This window comes from Myotis myotis, unplaced genomic scaffold, assembly GCF_014108235.1.
Source record: "Myotis myotis isolate mMyoMyo1 unplaced genomic scaffold, mMyoMyo1.p scaffold_m19_p_13, whole genome shotgun sequence".
NCBI classification, from domain to species: Eukaryota; Metazoa; Chordata; class Mammalia; order Chiroptera; family Vespertilionidae; genus Myotis; species Myotis myotis.
Window position 1 is genome coordinate 43,206,536 of NW_023416317.1, and position 15,278 is coordinate 43,221,813.

General features: G+C 43.2%; 1 protein-coding gene across 3 annotated transcripts in view; it reads left to right on the forward strand.

Moving 5' to 3' along the window:
* Positions 1-15,062, forward strand: part of LOC118668255 (procyclic form-specific polypeptide B1-alpha-like) — a 163,370-nt gene extending 148,308 nt beyond the window's left edge. Inside the window, exons 2-4 of one of the 3 annotated variants that reach the window (XR_004971598.1) lie at positions 13,460-13,668; positions 13,812-13,951; positions 14,058-15,062. Coding sequence is in view for 1 of the 3 variants with exons in the window: in XM_036332833.1 (XP_036188726.1) it covers positions 13,812-13,901 (90 nt within the window). In the remaining 2 variants the exon portion in view is untranslated. Of the gene's footprint in view, positions 1-13,459; positions 13,669-13,811 lie in introns of all 3 variants that reach the window. The other 2 variants (XR_004971597.1, XM_036332833.1) reach the window with 2 other exon arrangements.
* Positions 15,063-15,278: the final 216 nt, after the last annotated feature.

The window sequence follows — 15,278 nt, forward strand, 5'->3', positions numbered from 1 at the left end:
AGAGGAGTGATAGATAACGTCATTGCTCACCTCAGAGGACCTGTGTTGGCTGTACTAAGGGCGCAGTCAGGTTTTCTTTCAGTTTTAACTTCACTAGAATGCAAGTTGCATGAAAGCAGGGACCATGTTTACCTTACTCTCCAAAGATTCCCGAGGCTAGCACAATTCCTGGCACTCGTGACTTACTTAATAATTAATTAATCAGCCAGGAATGAAATAAAGATGTATATTTTCTCTTTGCCATACTGGGCCCTTTTTCTTTGAAAACCATGTTGGTAGAGAAAATGACCACAGAAGACTGGTTGTGTTCCTTCCCTGCTATGAACGTGAACTAGAGACTACAGTTAGCTGAACTCTCTCTACCTTTGTTTTCCCTTTTTGCCTTGAGCTAAAAAGAAGAACACTTAGAAGAAAAAGGCTTCTCTATATTTTTTCTAAAAACATCTGTGGTTCTTTCTCCACTTTAGCCTTCCGGATACTGTGTGTGTGTCCTTCCCATTGCACAATTTGTTTTTCTGGCTTTGTACTCAGCCTTTGAAAGTAGAAGCTCATTAGAGAGCTCTCTGTGCAGCCAGTGGGTTAGTATGATCATTTAAAAATCTATTCCTGTTATGTTCATTGGGTCTTTATGAAGATAATATCAGAATTTCCCTTTTTAATAATTTCTGGCCTTGTTTCAGCCATTTCCCTTTTGAATTTCTTAAGCCATGTTGTCATGGTTCTATTTGTTTTGGCCTGATGAGCAAAGAACTCGTTTCCCAGCATCATTAGTCTACTGGACATGGTGTCACTAGATACTGGACTGTTTTCGTCAGTTTTATAACCTATATTTGTTCCTCACCCCAAAAGCCCTTGGGCTGTAGTATATGGGACAGACATTTCACTGTCCTTTCACCGTTTAATGATGTAGGCAGTGTTTGCTGAATGCCCACATGCCTGTCTGAGTCAGTATTGCCTATTTTATTATAAACTCCTAGGAAAAAGCAAATGTCCAAGTATCTAATATAGTGCAATTCCTTTGGGCACTTAAATACTGTGTGGGTGATGCATGTGTATAAAGAAAATATTTGATTCACATGTTTCTAAAGGAAAAGGTCTGGAATAGGTTGGTATTTAAATAATTCCAAGTGCTTTTAAAATAGTGTAGTGTCTGTGAGCTGTATGTGCATGAGCTAATCAGGGCGTCTATAGAGGGTTATGGAATGAAACCTCAGGGTAATACACTGAGCGACTCCTTAATATCATTATAAAACTATTTTCCAAATTAAAAATCAACTATAAGAGGGTTCACTAAATTTGCCATATCTGCAGGCTGTCTGTTGTAGCCCTTTTGCAAAAGATGTGAAGAGAAGAGGAACCAGGAAATTTGGAAAGGGAAAGAGGCCATATTCTGTGCTAAACACAGGAGAGATGCATTTTTCTGTTAGTTGCAATGCTAGAGAAAGTGAAAACAAATATGAAGAAAGGCCACATGGAGTTTAGGCATAATGCTGGATAAATGATTTTGAGTAAAGAACCCCATTCAAAGCACACACACGCGTGTGCACACACACACACACAGACACATATCCAAGAAACTTAGGATAGCATGAGGTCTAATCAGATTTGTACTTATGATCATGCTTAGAGTAAGTGATGACTGATAACAGCATAAGGTTTATAAGCATGGCACGTAGTTGTATGTAAGCATTTGAATTTCTTTTGCTATTTCTCTGTGTGTTATTTGACTAAAAATAGAGAAAGGTGATTGTTTTCATAAACGGTTACATTTTATGGAAAGCATCTTACCTAAGTAGCATGACTGTGCTGTTTAGAATCTGTTTTGGCCCATGAAATCATTGTTAAGTCACGACAGCTCAACTTGCAACTGACTATCTGAATTGTACGGTGGTGTTTAGGAAGAAACAAATAGCCTCATTTAGTAAAGGCATGCCTATAAAGTGACAGTAAACTTATTGTAATTAGCTCTTACATTCTCATTTGGAACATTAACTTGCCAAAGAATCTTTATCGTGAAATCTGTGGCCTAAACATTCTATTGTCTGAGCTGAGGGGACAGAGCTTCTATCTCCAAGGAACCTGGGTTCTTCATTGAGTTCCTCTCTGCTTCACCTGCAAAAAATGGATAGTCTTTGTCTCTTGCCAGATTTCCAAGGGCATCTGAAGAATGAAGTCTTTAAAACTCTACAGAACATATATAAATAATCACTTTAATTAAATACCCTCCTTGGGCAGACAAACTAGGCCCTGTGATTTGACAGGTGCCTTTTTGTCTCCATTACCTATGATGGAAATGCATAAATCCCGCTCTAACCAGCTCATATGTAAATATCTCCAACAGGACCCTGATAGATCTGCCAAACTAGATGGATGTGATTTCTAGCCAGCTTCATATTCCAGTCGTGTACCAAAGTAGAAGGGCCAGGCAGACCCAATTGGGGCTTTTCACTTTGTCAAACATAGTGATGAATTCTTTTCACTTTATCCTGTGAGAGCACTCAGAAGAATCTTAAAAAGTTGAAATGGCCCTGACTGGATTGCCTCAGTGGATAGAGCGTCGGCCTGTGGACTGAAAGGTCCCAGGTTCGATTCCGGTCGAGGGCATGTACCTTGGTTGCCGTCACATCCCCAGTAGGAGGTGTGCAGGCGGCAGCTGATCGATGTTTCTCTCTCATCGATGTTTCTAACTCTCTATCTCTCTCCCTTCCTCTCTGTAAAAAATCAATAAAATATATTTTTTAAAAAAGGTTGAAATGTTTTAACATGATGGCCATATATGAATTTGGGTTGTAATTCAATTTAACAAGTGATTATGAGGACACCTACTAAGTGCAGATCATTCTAGGTGTTCACTAGAGGAAATGTTTCCACATGCCAACAGTACTTGGCCACACTCTCAAGGGGTTTAAAATGTAATCAAGGAGGTAAATGAATACATATTTGATACTAGTACAAACAAATTTTGGTGAGGCAGAGTCTATAACCAAGGAGAGAATGACCCTGTCAGAACAAGGGATAAGTAGATAGAGATGATTTGAGGCAAGCCTTGAGGACTGAATGCCCAGCCGGTATGGTTGAGCATCGACCTATTAACCAGGAGGTCATGGTTCGATTCTGGTCCAGGCACATGTGTGGGTTGCAGGCTCAATCTCCAGTAGGCAGTATGTAGGAGGCAGCCGATCAGTGACTCTCTCTGATCATTGATGTTTCTATCTCTCTACCCTCTTCCTCTCTCTTCCTCTCTGAAATAAATAAAAATATTTTTTAAATGTATAATTATTATTATTTCTTCAGTTTTAAAGCTCAGGCTCTACCTAGATAAAAATAAAAAATGGCCACCCAAGATTGCTACCTGTTGAGTGAATGCCTGACTTCCAGTTAGTATTCATTAAGTCTTTAAACAAATGAGAACTTTGGGAATGTGAGGGGAAAAGCAGAGGGAGGCAACTCTGAGAGAAGGACCACAATTCTCGGAGTCTTCCAAGAACCTGATTAAATGGAGACACTGTGTGCTTAACATAGACTTTCTGAATAGATGGATCTCAACGTGATGATTATTAGTCTGAATGTGAACTTGAGAGTGAAGGGAAGATTTTACCTCCTGGTTCATAGATCAATGCTCAACCACTGAGCCACGCCAGCTGGGCAGAAGGGAAGATTTTAGATCATTAGGTTCTACTAGGAGACAAGATGTGAAGACTAGATGAGAACAAAAGAAATGGAGTGCACACAAATGAGAGAAAGCAGGCGATGAACAAATTTTAACAAATCGGCCCTGTTTTCAGGTTTACATTTAAAGGGAACTTCATGTTTTGAGAACTCGGTTTTGTTGATTCTATTTTTTTAAATAAATATTTTTAAATGTTTTATTGATTTTTAGGGAGAGAGGGAGAAAGAGGGATAGAGAGATAGAAACACCGATGAGAGAGAAAAACCATCTTTAGGCTGCCTCCTGCACGCCCCCTACTGGGGATCAAACGCACAAGCCAGGCATGTGTCCTGACCAGAATCAAACCAGTGTCCTCTTGGTTCATGGATTGATGCTCAACCACTGAGCCACACCATCCAGGCAGTTTTGTTGATTCTTTACAATACTATCTATTGCCTGGAATTCCAAACATTTTATGCAGTTTTGCTTTCATAGAAGCTAATGTTAGATTCCTGAATGCTCTACCTTGAGAGTGTTGATATACATAAGCCCTGGTTACCCAAACAATGGCTTGGGAAATTTTGTTTGTCTATTAAGTAGAATAACATTCTTTTGCTGCAGACATCAAACATACTACTGTGTGTGATCATGACGAAGCTGTTGGTTTCAGGACTGTCAAAGAAAAAGAGACAACTCTGATTTTATATACTGAATCAAAATGCAGGTCACTTGATACAGTAAGAATTTTTTTTTTTAAGAAAATTAGTTGATTCTTTGGATTTTATTAAAAAGTAGAAACTATATCCTATGAATTTTATATAATAAGAAAGTCTGGTAGTGTTTGTCCTTTTGCCCTTTCCCCCTTTATCAATAAGTTAAGATAGCCATATCAATTTTATCAGTTACCAATAGCAACTACAAAATGAACAGCAACCTACTGGTTAATTTTGAATATGTTGGTGAAACAAATCCAGAGAAAGAGCGGTTTCTGACCCAAGGGTTGAGTAGAAACTAGGGCTTCCTGGAAAAGTTTACTGGTCAGGAATCAGGAAGCCTGCTCCTCGATGCTGGCTTTGCTGCCCACGAGCAGAGACTCGACTATGCTGTCTTTCCCCCTGGATCTCTGTGTCCGCGCTGGTAAAAGTTAGAATTCAAAAACAGGTTTCTTGGTTACAAATAACAACAACAAACACGAAGCACTTACTTTCTGTCAGGCTAAGCCCCTTGTTTGTATTATTTCACTTAGTTCAAAGGACAGCTCCTTTGAGGTAAAATTATTATCTCAGTTGAGGGAATGGAGACATAAAGTGTAGCCTGGGTATAATATACCAGCCATTGCACTGAGTGCTTTTTGTGTATTTAGTTCATTTTAATGTAATTCTCCTAAGAGCCCTGCAATCTAGCTGCGTTTCAGACAGGAGGAAATGGACTCCAGAAAGCAATGATTTGCCCGCCTTCTCCCTCTCAGAGCATCGCAGATCCAGGACACATATACAGATCTCCTGACTCCAAGTTGGCACCCTTCCACTGCACCCTATTTATACTGAAACCATTGGAATTGGACTTTTTCCATATCTATAATTTTTTAAAAATATGTTTTTCTTGATTTCAGAGAGGAAGGGAGAGAGAGAGAGAGAGAGAGAGAGAGAGAGAGAGAGAGAGAGAGAGAGAGAGAGAGAAACATCAATGATGAGAGCAAATCACTGATTGGCTGCCTCCTGCACGCCCTCCTGCTGGTGATCGAGCTGGCAACGTGGGCATATGCCCTGACCGGGGATACAACCATGACTTCCTGGCTCATAGATCGCCGCTCAACCATTGAGCCACATAGATCTATATTTCTTTTTAGAAGAAACCTGGGAATTTGGCAAGTTATAGGCCAAATTTGGCCTCATCTGCATGCACAGTAATTTAAAATTTTTGTAGATGCCAACATATTAATGTTAAGAAGCTTCCCACAGATCATCGAGATTTTAGCTTCTCTGAAAAATGAAAGATCTGCCCTCCCTAGGCTCTCATCTCTCCATGGCAAGTGGCCACAGGAACTGAATCGCGTGCTCTCTCGTTTCACACGGCGCCCACCCAGCCTCCTTCCTGTGTCTGTGTTACCTCCAGGGCCTTTGTGTTCAAATGAGTTTGTGACTTCTGGATTCAATTAAAAATTTCTACTTCTCCAACATCAAGGAATTTAAAGGTGTGCTGCGTAGCACAGCAAGTTGGTTATCCTGTTTGGCTTCCTCCACATGAAATCAAATGCAATGAAAGTCCTAGTGGTGCGGTTTCTCTTTTGCAGGGTTTCACAGACAGAACACTTCTCGAGCTTGACATTTTAAAATCAGGGAGGTGAGCCGAGTCGTAATTGGTCCTGTCACCATTTGGGTTTGCTGCTGGCACCTCATGTGTTTGCCCTGGTTGAGTAATCTGTTTGCATCTGGGTAGACCACACGCAGACAAATGTGAATTCTGTTTATATTCATTTCCTGCCCGGGAACTTGGTTCCTCTGGGTCACAGCTTTGGAACGACTGATAGATTGGAAATTTACTGGTATAAGCTTGGATGCAAAATGTACTTGAACCCATGTTGGGAGCTGTCCTTAATAACCTTCCTGGGCTACATACAGCTAAGGGGACTTTAGAACAATTGCATAAGCATCACGTCTGAGTACTAGGTATTCAATGGAATCAAGACATTTAGTACCATTGACCCTTGAACAACGCAGGGGTTAGAGGTGCCAACCCTCAGTGCAGTTGAAAATCTGCATAGAACTTTTGACTCTCCCCAAACTTTGTTATTAAGAAAATCACAAGGAAGAGAAAATAGGTTTTTAGTAGTGTTAGTACTTATTGAAAAAAATCTGTTGTTAAAGAGTCATCTGTATTCTCATCTTACAGATGAGGCATTTGAAACCCAGAGTTGTCTAAAGTTATATTAGCTAGGCAACTCCCATTATACAGCACCTATACCTCTCAGTAATGAGCAGAGTTCCATGTTATTTTCAGGGTGCCTTCTCCAGGCAAGTCAAGAAGCTCCACTCCCAGAATTCCCAAAGAAAGGCAGATTCACTACCCCTGCCCCATTTCATGTGAGCAGCAGTCTGCAAAGGGCCAAGAGAAAAGCGATTAAGTTTTGGAGACTGGAAACTCCTAGGTCTGCTCTGTGCTAGGCCTGGCCAACCACAGAGGATGCCTAGGGCCTGTTTCCCCATGGTGATGATTTGCAGAATCTTTGCAGAATGAGCATCAATAATATCTCATTCTTAACCTCCATCTTCAACCAGTGGGTTACAGGAAAAAGTGGGGGAGAGGAGTAAATAAGACAATCCTGGAAGGCCTCTAGCAGGAGACTCATTGGTACCTTCTTCATTAGGGACACCTCTGTGGACCCATCCTTGGAAACCTGGGGAATGTCTAATCCAAGATTGACAGCACTGTAAGATGTCTTCTGTTGCCTTGAGCATCAGATACCTTAGTAGCAATTATAATCTCCTGAACTCCATCTCCAGCATCCTATTTGGCATTAGGAGACTTACAAATGGAACATGTGTAAGAAACAGCTTCAGCCTTCACCGAGTTTATATTCTAGCTGCTAAAACCAAGCATGCATATAAAAATGTTCAAATAGGGGCTTATAGGCTTCGCTGAGGTACTGTGCATTGGCATTGTAAAAACACTCCGCACAATAAATGGCCATTCCTGATTTATAACACAGACTGTCAGGGACCAAAGCTACTTTGGTGGGAAGAAAAGAATTGCTATACAACTAAGGTGGGGAGATGTTAAACTGCCTCAGGAGTGGAGACTGGGCAGAATTAGAATTGACTTCAAATAAGCCACCCTTTCATATTTAGCTGTTTTAGATATTAATAAGACAACCCAGGGGCCAGGTTGAATATTATAACTTGCTGCAGGTTAGATAGCCAATGCTGTGTTCAATGTAAACATGAGCACAATTGGGGATAGAATAGAATGCTTTTAACCTCACTCTTAAGAACACGCTCAAGTCTTCCGTGTTGGTAACAGGTGATGTCATTTTCATGCTGCCATGGTGTTCATGCATGCAAAGAACCCACAGAGTGAAGAACCCAGAGAGTAATGGGATGCCTTTCCCATTTCTCTTTATGGTTCTTTCAGTAGCCTGCAGCTTTGAAGGTGACTGTTAATTAAGCATTCCGTTGGCATTGTGTTTCTCACCTGTGAGAAATTAGCAGGGAATTTCTCCCATAAATACAACATAGTTTTGAATTGACTGGATTATCTAGAACTTCCACGGCTGGGTCTATTTTCAATATATTTATGTCACACAAGGATTATTTCCGAAGTGAATTTAATCTGGCTGTCAGATGAAGCATTTCTGTGTGGCTGGGGGTGAGAGCATGCTGTGTGTGCCTTCGTATTTGGTGCTTAGAGGTCTCTGGTCTTCATTATGCTTCCCTTCCACGCCCTTCTTAATTCTGGCTTCTTCCTGGCCACATGACAGCTGTGTATTATTCTGTTTGCCATTCATTTCTGCATGAATTACCCATTGCTCTGTCTGTTGTCATTGTTGTAGTTTCTTCACGTTCCCAGGTGATGGGGGAAAAAAACAACAACAAAGCAGTCTGGGCTTGGTAGAGGGCTGGACTTTCTATTCCAATTAGAATTATTTTTAGAAAGCTGCTATAGAATTTAGATTTCCTTGAACAAAAGGCTTTCATGAAGCCATATGCTGGTGTGATTTCCTCAGATAAAGCCTTGGGAATGTTCTTTTCGAATCCCATCACTGGTGGGCGGCTGCATTCTGTGGGCAGGCCTGCCCCGCACACCTGGGGCTTGGCAAAGTCACTGTGAGGTGCTGATGCTTGCGCTTCCGGTGGCCATTGGCTGAAAGAGTGACACAGTGAACTCTGTCATCAGCAGAGTTGGGGATGTGGAGTGATCTGTTTAAGCGGTACCTTTCCTGGATTGTCAGTTGTGAAAGGCTTAGAGAAAAATGCGATAATGTGGAGTGGCTTTTTACCATTCTTTCATTCAGAGGGTCCTATAGAATCTTTGTATCCTGGGGGAGGAGTTAGTAAAGATTCTGGGTCTAGAACAGCAGTTCTCAACCTGTGGGTCGCGACCCCTTTGGGGGTCGAACGACCCTTTCACAGAGGTCACCTAAGACCATCGGAAAACACATATATAATTACATATTGTTTTTGTGATTAATCACTACGCTTTAATTATGTTCAATTTGTAACAATGAAAATATATCCTGCATATCAGATATTTACATTACGATTCATAACAGTAGCAAAATTACAGTTATGAAGTAGCAACGAAAATAATTTTATGGTTGGGCGTCAGCACAACATGAGGAGCTGTATTAAAGTGTCGCAGCATTAGGAAGGTTGAGAACCACTGGTCTAGAATGTCTGAAAAGCCAGTCTTTATTCTACTTAGGAAGGGAAATAGGCAAGTGGAAAGGGCATAAAGTCTCCAGGGCCCAGAAGAGGGAAGAGAGCCCAAAGCAAAGGTGGGAGTGATGTGGAGATATTAATATTCAGCACTGTCTGCCTCTGCTACTAGCCCTCCAAAGCCTTGGGGGTATAAGATGGGTCAAGGAAGGGCCTCCTCTCTACCTGTTTTAGTGCCTCACATATTAGCACCCAGTTCTTTGATGCGTTTTGAAGTGCTTAATAATCAGAAGGCTCTGATTTTCAGCAAAGGCCCAGGCTTTTTCAGAAAAGCCAGGTTCCAGGATGAACCTGACATTGATCTATCTAGCTCATCTGGCTCAGTTTGCCTTCGACTGGACTCTCACTGCAAAACAGGCTCAGAGAACACACCTGATGCAGCACATGCATGTGACTGGGGGGCTCAGCACATGCATGTGACTCTGGTGTCCTGACTTGGTGTCTAGACTCAGGGCCAGCTTCCATTCTGGGCTCCCAAGCTTGTCCTTCAAAGGGTTGAAAATAGCATCACCATTTCATTCTCTTAGGAGCTTTCTCACCCTTGACAAGCCTGTGGGACAGAAGGACCTGCCCTCTAGGGCCCCTTGTCTATCAGCCCTGATTGAATATTTACTCTACAGAGCATCATGCCATGCATTGTGAAAAATAATAGAAGAAGGTGACGATGCACTCCTGGCCTTTGAGCATCTTATCAACTTACAGGCTAGACAGAACCAGCACAAAACAAAACACATGAACACTCAAATGTCAGCCAGACATATGTCATTCATTATTTATAAATCCAATTAACTTGGCTTGGGAATGAATATATATATATATATATATATATATATATATATATATATAAAATTGAAGAATTTTTCTGAAAAGACTAAAGTGACTGGAGCTGGAAAAAGGTGGTTTTCACCCCTAGCTGGTTTAGCTCAGTGGATAGAGCGTCAGCCTGCGGACTGCAGGGTCCTGGGTTCAATTCTGGTCAAGGGCACATGCCTGGGTTGTGGGCTTGATCTCAACCCAGTGGGGGGCATGCAGGAGGCAGCCAATCAATGATTCTCTCTCATCATTGATGTTTATACCTCTCTCTCCCTCTCCCTTCCTCTCTGAAATCAATAAAAATATATATTTTTAAAAGGGGTTTTCTAGTGCCCAAGCTTGTGTTTACAAGGAATGACCCTGAGACAAAGATTTGAAAGCAAGTAGTATATTTGAGAAGTATTGGAAACACTAGTAAGAGGAGTGGGAAAGGAAGATCGGGGAAGGAAGGAAGGCAGCCAGCAAAGGGAAATTCTGGGAACAGCTAAGCACATGCATCTCACAGTTATCTCCCAGACTCTGTCCACCAGTGGTTGAGGACTCCTTTCAGAACAAGTTAACACCGAGATGCTCTTGGACTTCCCTGCCCAATCAAATAGTTTCGGGCAAACTCTTCATGCAATTCTTGCAAAGAGATGAAATTAATGGCAGTTGGAGGTGGGACTTGGAAAGGCCTTGAGGGTAAGCGCACGACCCTGACAGCCTCTGCTCCACTTAGAGGTATCGATTACAGCAATGGCTTGGAAAATAGAGAGACTGAGGTTTCCAGTAATGAAGAAACCACTACCTATGAAGACCAAAATTAACAGTGGATGGCACTGAAGCCAGAAACTATTGACTTTCTTATGCAAGTTTCTCGAGAGCGTGTGGCTCAAATGACATAGGGAAGAAGGCCTAGGCTACCAGTTGAAGCTGACTGAAGATGAGAGGATCCAGGTGGTGAGGGCTGCTCCAAGTCAGGATGCCCCCTGATTCACTAGACATGTCCTTCCTTCACTCAACTTGGTTGAAGAGGCCGCTGGTAACCAACAAGCAGTGAAGATTGCATCCCAGGCCCCCTACTGTATTTACAAAGAATAAGAGTGACGGCATTGGGAGAGTGGTGGTGGGGTGGTCGTGGTCACACCTCTAAAGTAGATCTGATAATATACTCTCCTTTTGTATTGTATTATATTGTGTCGTATGTGCCTTCTATAGAGATCTGGGGGGAGTTAAGACAGTCAAAGGCTGTAGCACAGCAGAGGGCTCGGGTTCATCTGGCACAGGTAGTGGTTGACATATTGCTTCATAAGGCCTACACCCTAGGCTTTAGCAAATGCCTCCTGCAAGGACTCCCATGTGTTGATCTTTGTTAATGGAAACATCCATGTGTTTGACCTGATTTTAGGTGCCCTGGTAGATGTGCCCAAGGATGAGCTCCCGGAAGTTGTACCTCAGGGGCTAATCACTCCCTCCCATATCATATTATATGCTTGGATGTGCTCTATCTCTATCCTGTATTTATATGCTGGGCAGAGAAGGCCTGTAATAGAAATGTCAGGGTGTGTTGATAATTTATTGATCGCTTTTATCTGGGGGGAAATGTAGGACATGCGGATGCATTCTTATGTACCCAGTAACATACTTGGTCCATAGAGAGTAAGCAGAAAGAGTGAGTTTAAGCAGGATCCTGTCAGAAGACAGAGCTACACCAGTTGCTTTAACAGAAGGAATTAGTATGGAGGCTTGGGTGGGGGAGGAAGTAGTTTTCCTCAACCCTCTTAGGCTGGGTCTGAAAATCAAACTGACAAAAACAGATTAACAGGAGAAAAACATACAGAGTTAGTTAATGTAAGTTTTATGTGTCATGGAGACCTCGTACTAAGGAAATGAAGGTCTGAAGAAACAGACCTGTGTATTTTTATGTGAAGTATGATAAAGAGTGGGCAGTCCTGAAGGATTATGAGAGGTTAAGGAGCCCAAGGTAAGTGTAGTTACCTGGGTAAATTAGCAAGGCCTATTAGGCTTCTTCTTGGCATCCCATTGTCTTTGGAGATAAGGATGCTCCTTTTCTCAGGGTGTAGGGAGGGCATCTCTCCCAAGAGAATCTTATGACCTGTTTCCAGGAAGAAGGGTGACAGGGGAGGAGGTCAGAGTGAGCTTCCTGCCTCAGCTATTTTCTCAAACTCCCCAGCTGAAAATATTCGAAGTGCCAATGTGTTGTATTGGGGGTAGCGTGTCCTGATTCCCATCACTTCTTAACCACATTATTGGACAATCCAAGAGGTGCAGAAGTTGTAAATTGCAGGAAGCAGCTACAGCTTTAAGGCTGGGGGAACAAAGGGAAAAAATCAGGAGAATGAAAATGTAAATACTTGCAGAGGGGGACCTCAGACCTCTGAGGAGGGTATACTGGGTGGCTGGCTGTGCTGGTGTCTCTGAAGGGGTCGTCAAGAAACTGATGCCAGGAATATCAAGAAATTGCAAAATGGAATCAATTGTTCTTACTAGAACCAGTTACTACTCCCCGGGTGAAGGGTTATCACTGGGCCATGCTGACAGATTAGGAAGCAAATAAGGAGTGAGTCACCTCTCCTCCTGCTTCTGATCTCAAGTTGAAACTCCCTGCCCACCCCCAACCCCAACAGCAGACTTCAAAGTGAGCCTACTGGCCCAGGAGGAATATAATGTGTACAGTCCTAGCCCTAGTACCACTAAGTACGGCAAGTTTGGAGGAAAGAGACAAGTTAAAAACCCACTCAAAGCCCTGGTGGTGTGCTCAGTTGTTAGAGCAGAATGAAGATGCCATGAGTTTGCAGTGATGGGCCAAGGAGGGGGATCTGCCTGGGTGGCAAGGAGCGTTTTGTCACCAACATTGCTTACACTTACCGGTGCATGATCGTAGTCAAAGGCATACTTACTCTTAGTTTTATGATTGCTCTTAAATTCTTGACAGACAATGTGTCCTCTTCATTATGTGTGCCCAGGACAGACCACTCCCACCAGCCCCCACCCTTTGTTACACCACTAGTAACTGGCTTTGTTAGGATCAGTTCTCTTGAATGCCTTTCTCTCTCTGTCTTTCTTGGTAACACTCCTAGTTCTCTGATTCTCAGTCTGTGTTCTTCACTGGTGCGCTACCCACCCTGTGTTCTGGGGAGTCCGGATCTATAAAGGACGAAGGGTAGCCCTGGGTTTTCCATGAGTTTTGGGAAAGGAGGGTCTCAGGTGGAGCCAGGTGTCTGTCGTGTTCCATTTCTGGAGCTCTTGTGCCCCAGGCAGCCTGCCTGGGACACACACTTTCTTCAGGATCCAAATGATGCTTTAGAGTCAACAAGTGATGCTAGATTGACCCCCAAGGGCATGGATCCTGGGCCTGGAGGAATCTTCTTAGAGATTTGTCACTTGGTGAGAAGTTGAGAGTTTGAAGTTGAAGATTGGAATCACTGAAGAGATGACCAGGTGGTTGTTGATATCCCTCCTACCCCAGCCCCTTGCCCATCCCTTGGCCACCACCCCAGGGCAAAAGAAGAAGGAGGACCTCCTGCTAATTTTCAACTGCATTTTGCTCTCTGTTATGTAGTATTTCAGTGACAAGATCCACTGAGGAGAGTTGGGGCAAGGCTGGCTGAGGTTCTCAAGGAGCTGTTTTGAGTTCAGGTGCCCTCATGGCAATGGAATGATGCCTCCTGACCATTCAGACCTTTGAGACCTCTGGGCGGTCTTAGAAATCACCTCAAGCCTCCCAACGAGGATCCGACCACCTGGGGGACTTCCAGGGAAAGGTAGCAGGTAGAGTATCCTTTCTGGATTTTATTCTCTCTCGTCCTCCCACCCCTCCTATCTACATCTCTCTTGCTCTATCGTGTCTCTTTCTCCTCAAGATTCCATAGACCAGTGATGCAGGGGTATTTATTTTATGTTCTTGTCAACAGACATATCATGGACTGAAAGGTGATGGGTACCCCAAAGAGCTCACTACAAGACCGCAAAGATTCCAAGACACCGGCTGCTGCAACATATAAAGACACCAGTCTGGAGAGGCAGCAGGAAGCAAGAAGCAAGCCTGGAGGAGGTGAGGAAACATCACTCTTTCCTCTGCCCTTGACTCCATCGACCTTTAGCTGTCAGATGGTTTGGGCCCAGGACTGATGGGCTTTCTCCTGTGTGTCCTTTCACAGGCTCTGTTGTTGTTATTGTTGTTGTTTTTGGCCAGAGGACAGACCACCTTCTCAGGTGTCCTGGGGAACTGCTGAAGGACAGTGAGGAAGATGCTGCTGGTCCCCAGGACAGAAACACAGCAGCTGGAAGCAAGAGGCACCTAGAGTGGGACTCAAGCCCTTCAGACGGAGCTGTCTGAGCTGTGGTGCCCAATTGGACTGTTTTTGCTTTGCCATCATTTGCATAACACACAGTTCTGGATGTTTTCCATTGGTTGGCTTTCTTTCTTCTTTTTTCCCCCCCACCTGTCCTTTCTTTTTCTCCTCTTGGCCCTGGGAATTGTAAGAAAAGAATTGCTTTAGAAAGTATAATTCTGTTGGTGACATTAGCCTTGTTTTATGAACAAATTCTGTCACTGGGGATTTTCTGCATTGCAGTCCCAGGTTACCTAGTAAATGGGGCTGCGTGGTTTGATTTGTGTAGTACTGATCCTTAGATTAAAAATACATTTTCTTTCTGGCTTGCTTTTTTTTTTTTTTTTTTTTTTTAGTTTGGATTCAGGTAATGTCCTGAATCACATTTGCTTAGCTACTGAAGCGATCTCATTGTGGTATCGCTTGGATTTGAAATATAATCAAACATATATTATACCAGGGGCGCCTGCACACTGTTTGATATATATGTTACACTGCAAAGAAACACAAACCTAATAGGTTGAAATTTAATTCCTGTCTGATCCTGCAGCTGGAACGGGGGAGAAATTATACACATCAAAAATGGCTTCAAATACCCTGAATGTAAGCTAACCAACAGTAAGTGGCTGGTTTCCAAATGCCCTTTTCTAAGGCAAAGCAGAAACTGGAGATCCGCGGACCTCGCCACCAGGGTTGCTCGGGTCTGTCCGGGGGCCTGCCCATTGCGGAGGGATTAGGAACAAGGCATGCCTCTCTGTCTTTTACGGAAACTGTGGCATTTCTGACCTACGTTCTGTAACTGTGCCTGCCTTGCAATAAAACACCTTAAGTTGACTCAGCAACAAGGTCTCTGTCCATTTCCTGCAATACGGTGTCCTTCCTCAGTGGCTTTGTAAGAAAGTCCAGGGCAGACCGACGAGTGGTTGACTTGCCAAAGATCTCAGCTGGGTGCCACCAGAGGTGTCGCTGGAGCGCTCAGGTGTCTGCACGTGGGACAGTGTGTGTGGTCAACTTACCTACTCTGCATATCGTAGTCAACGCCAGGAA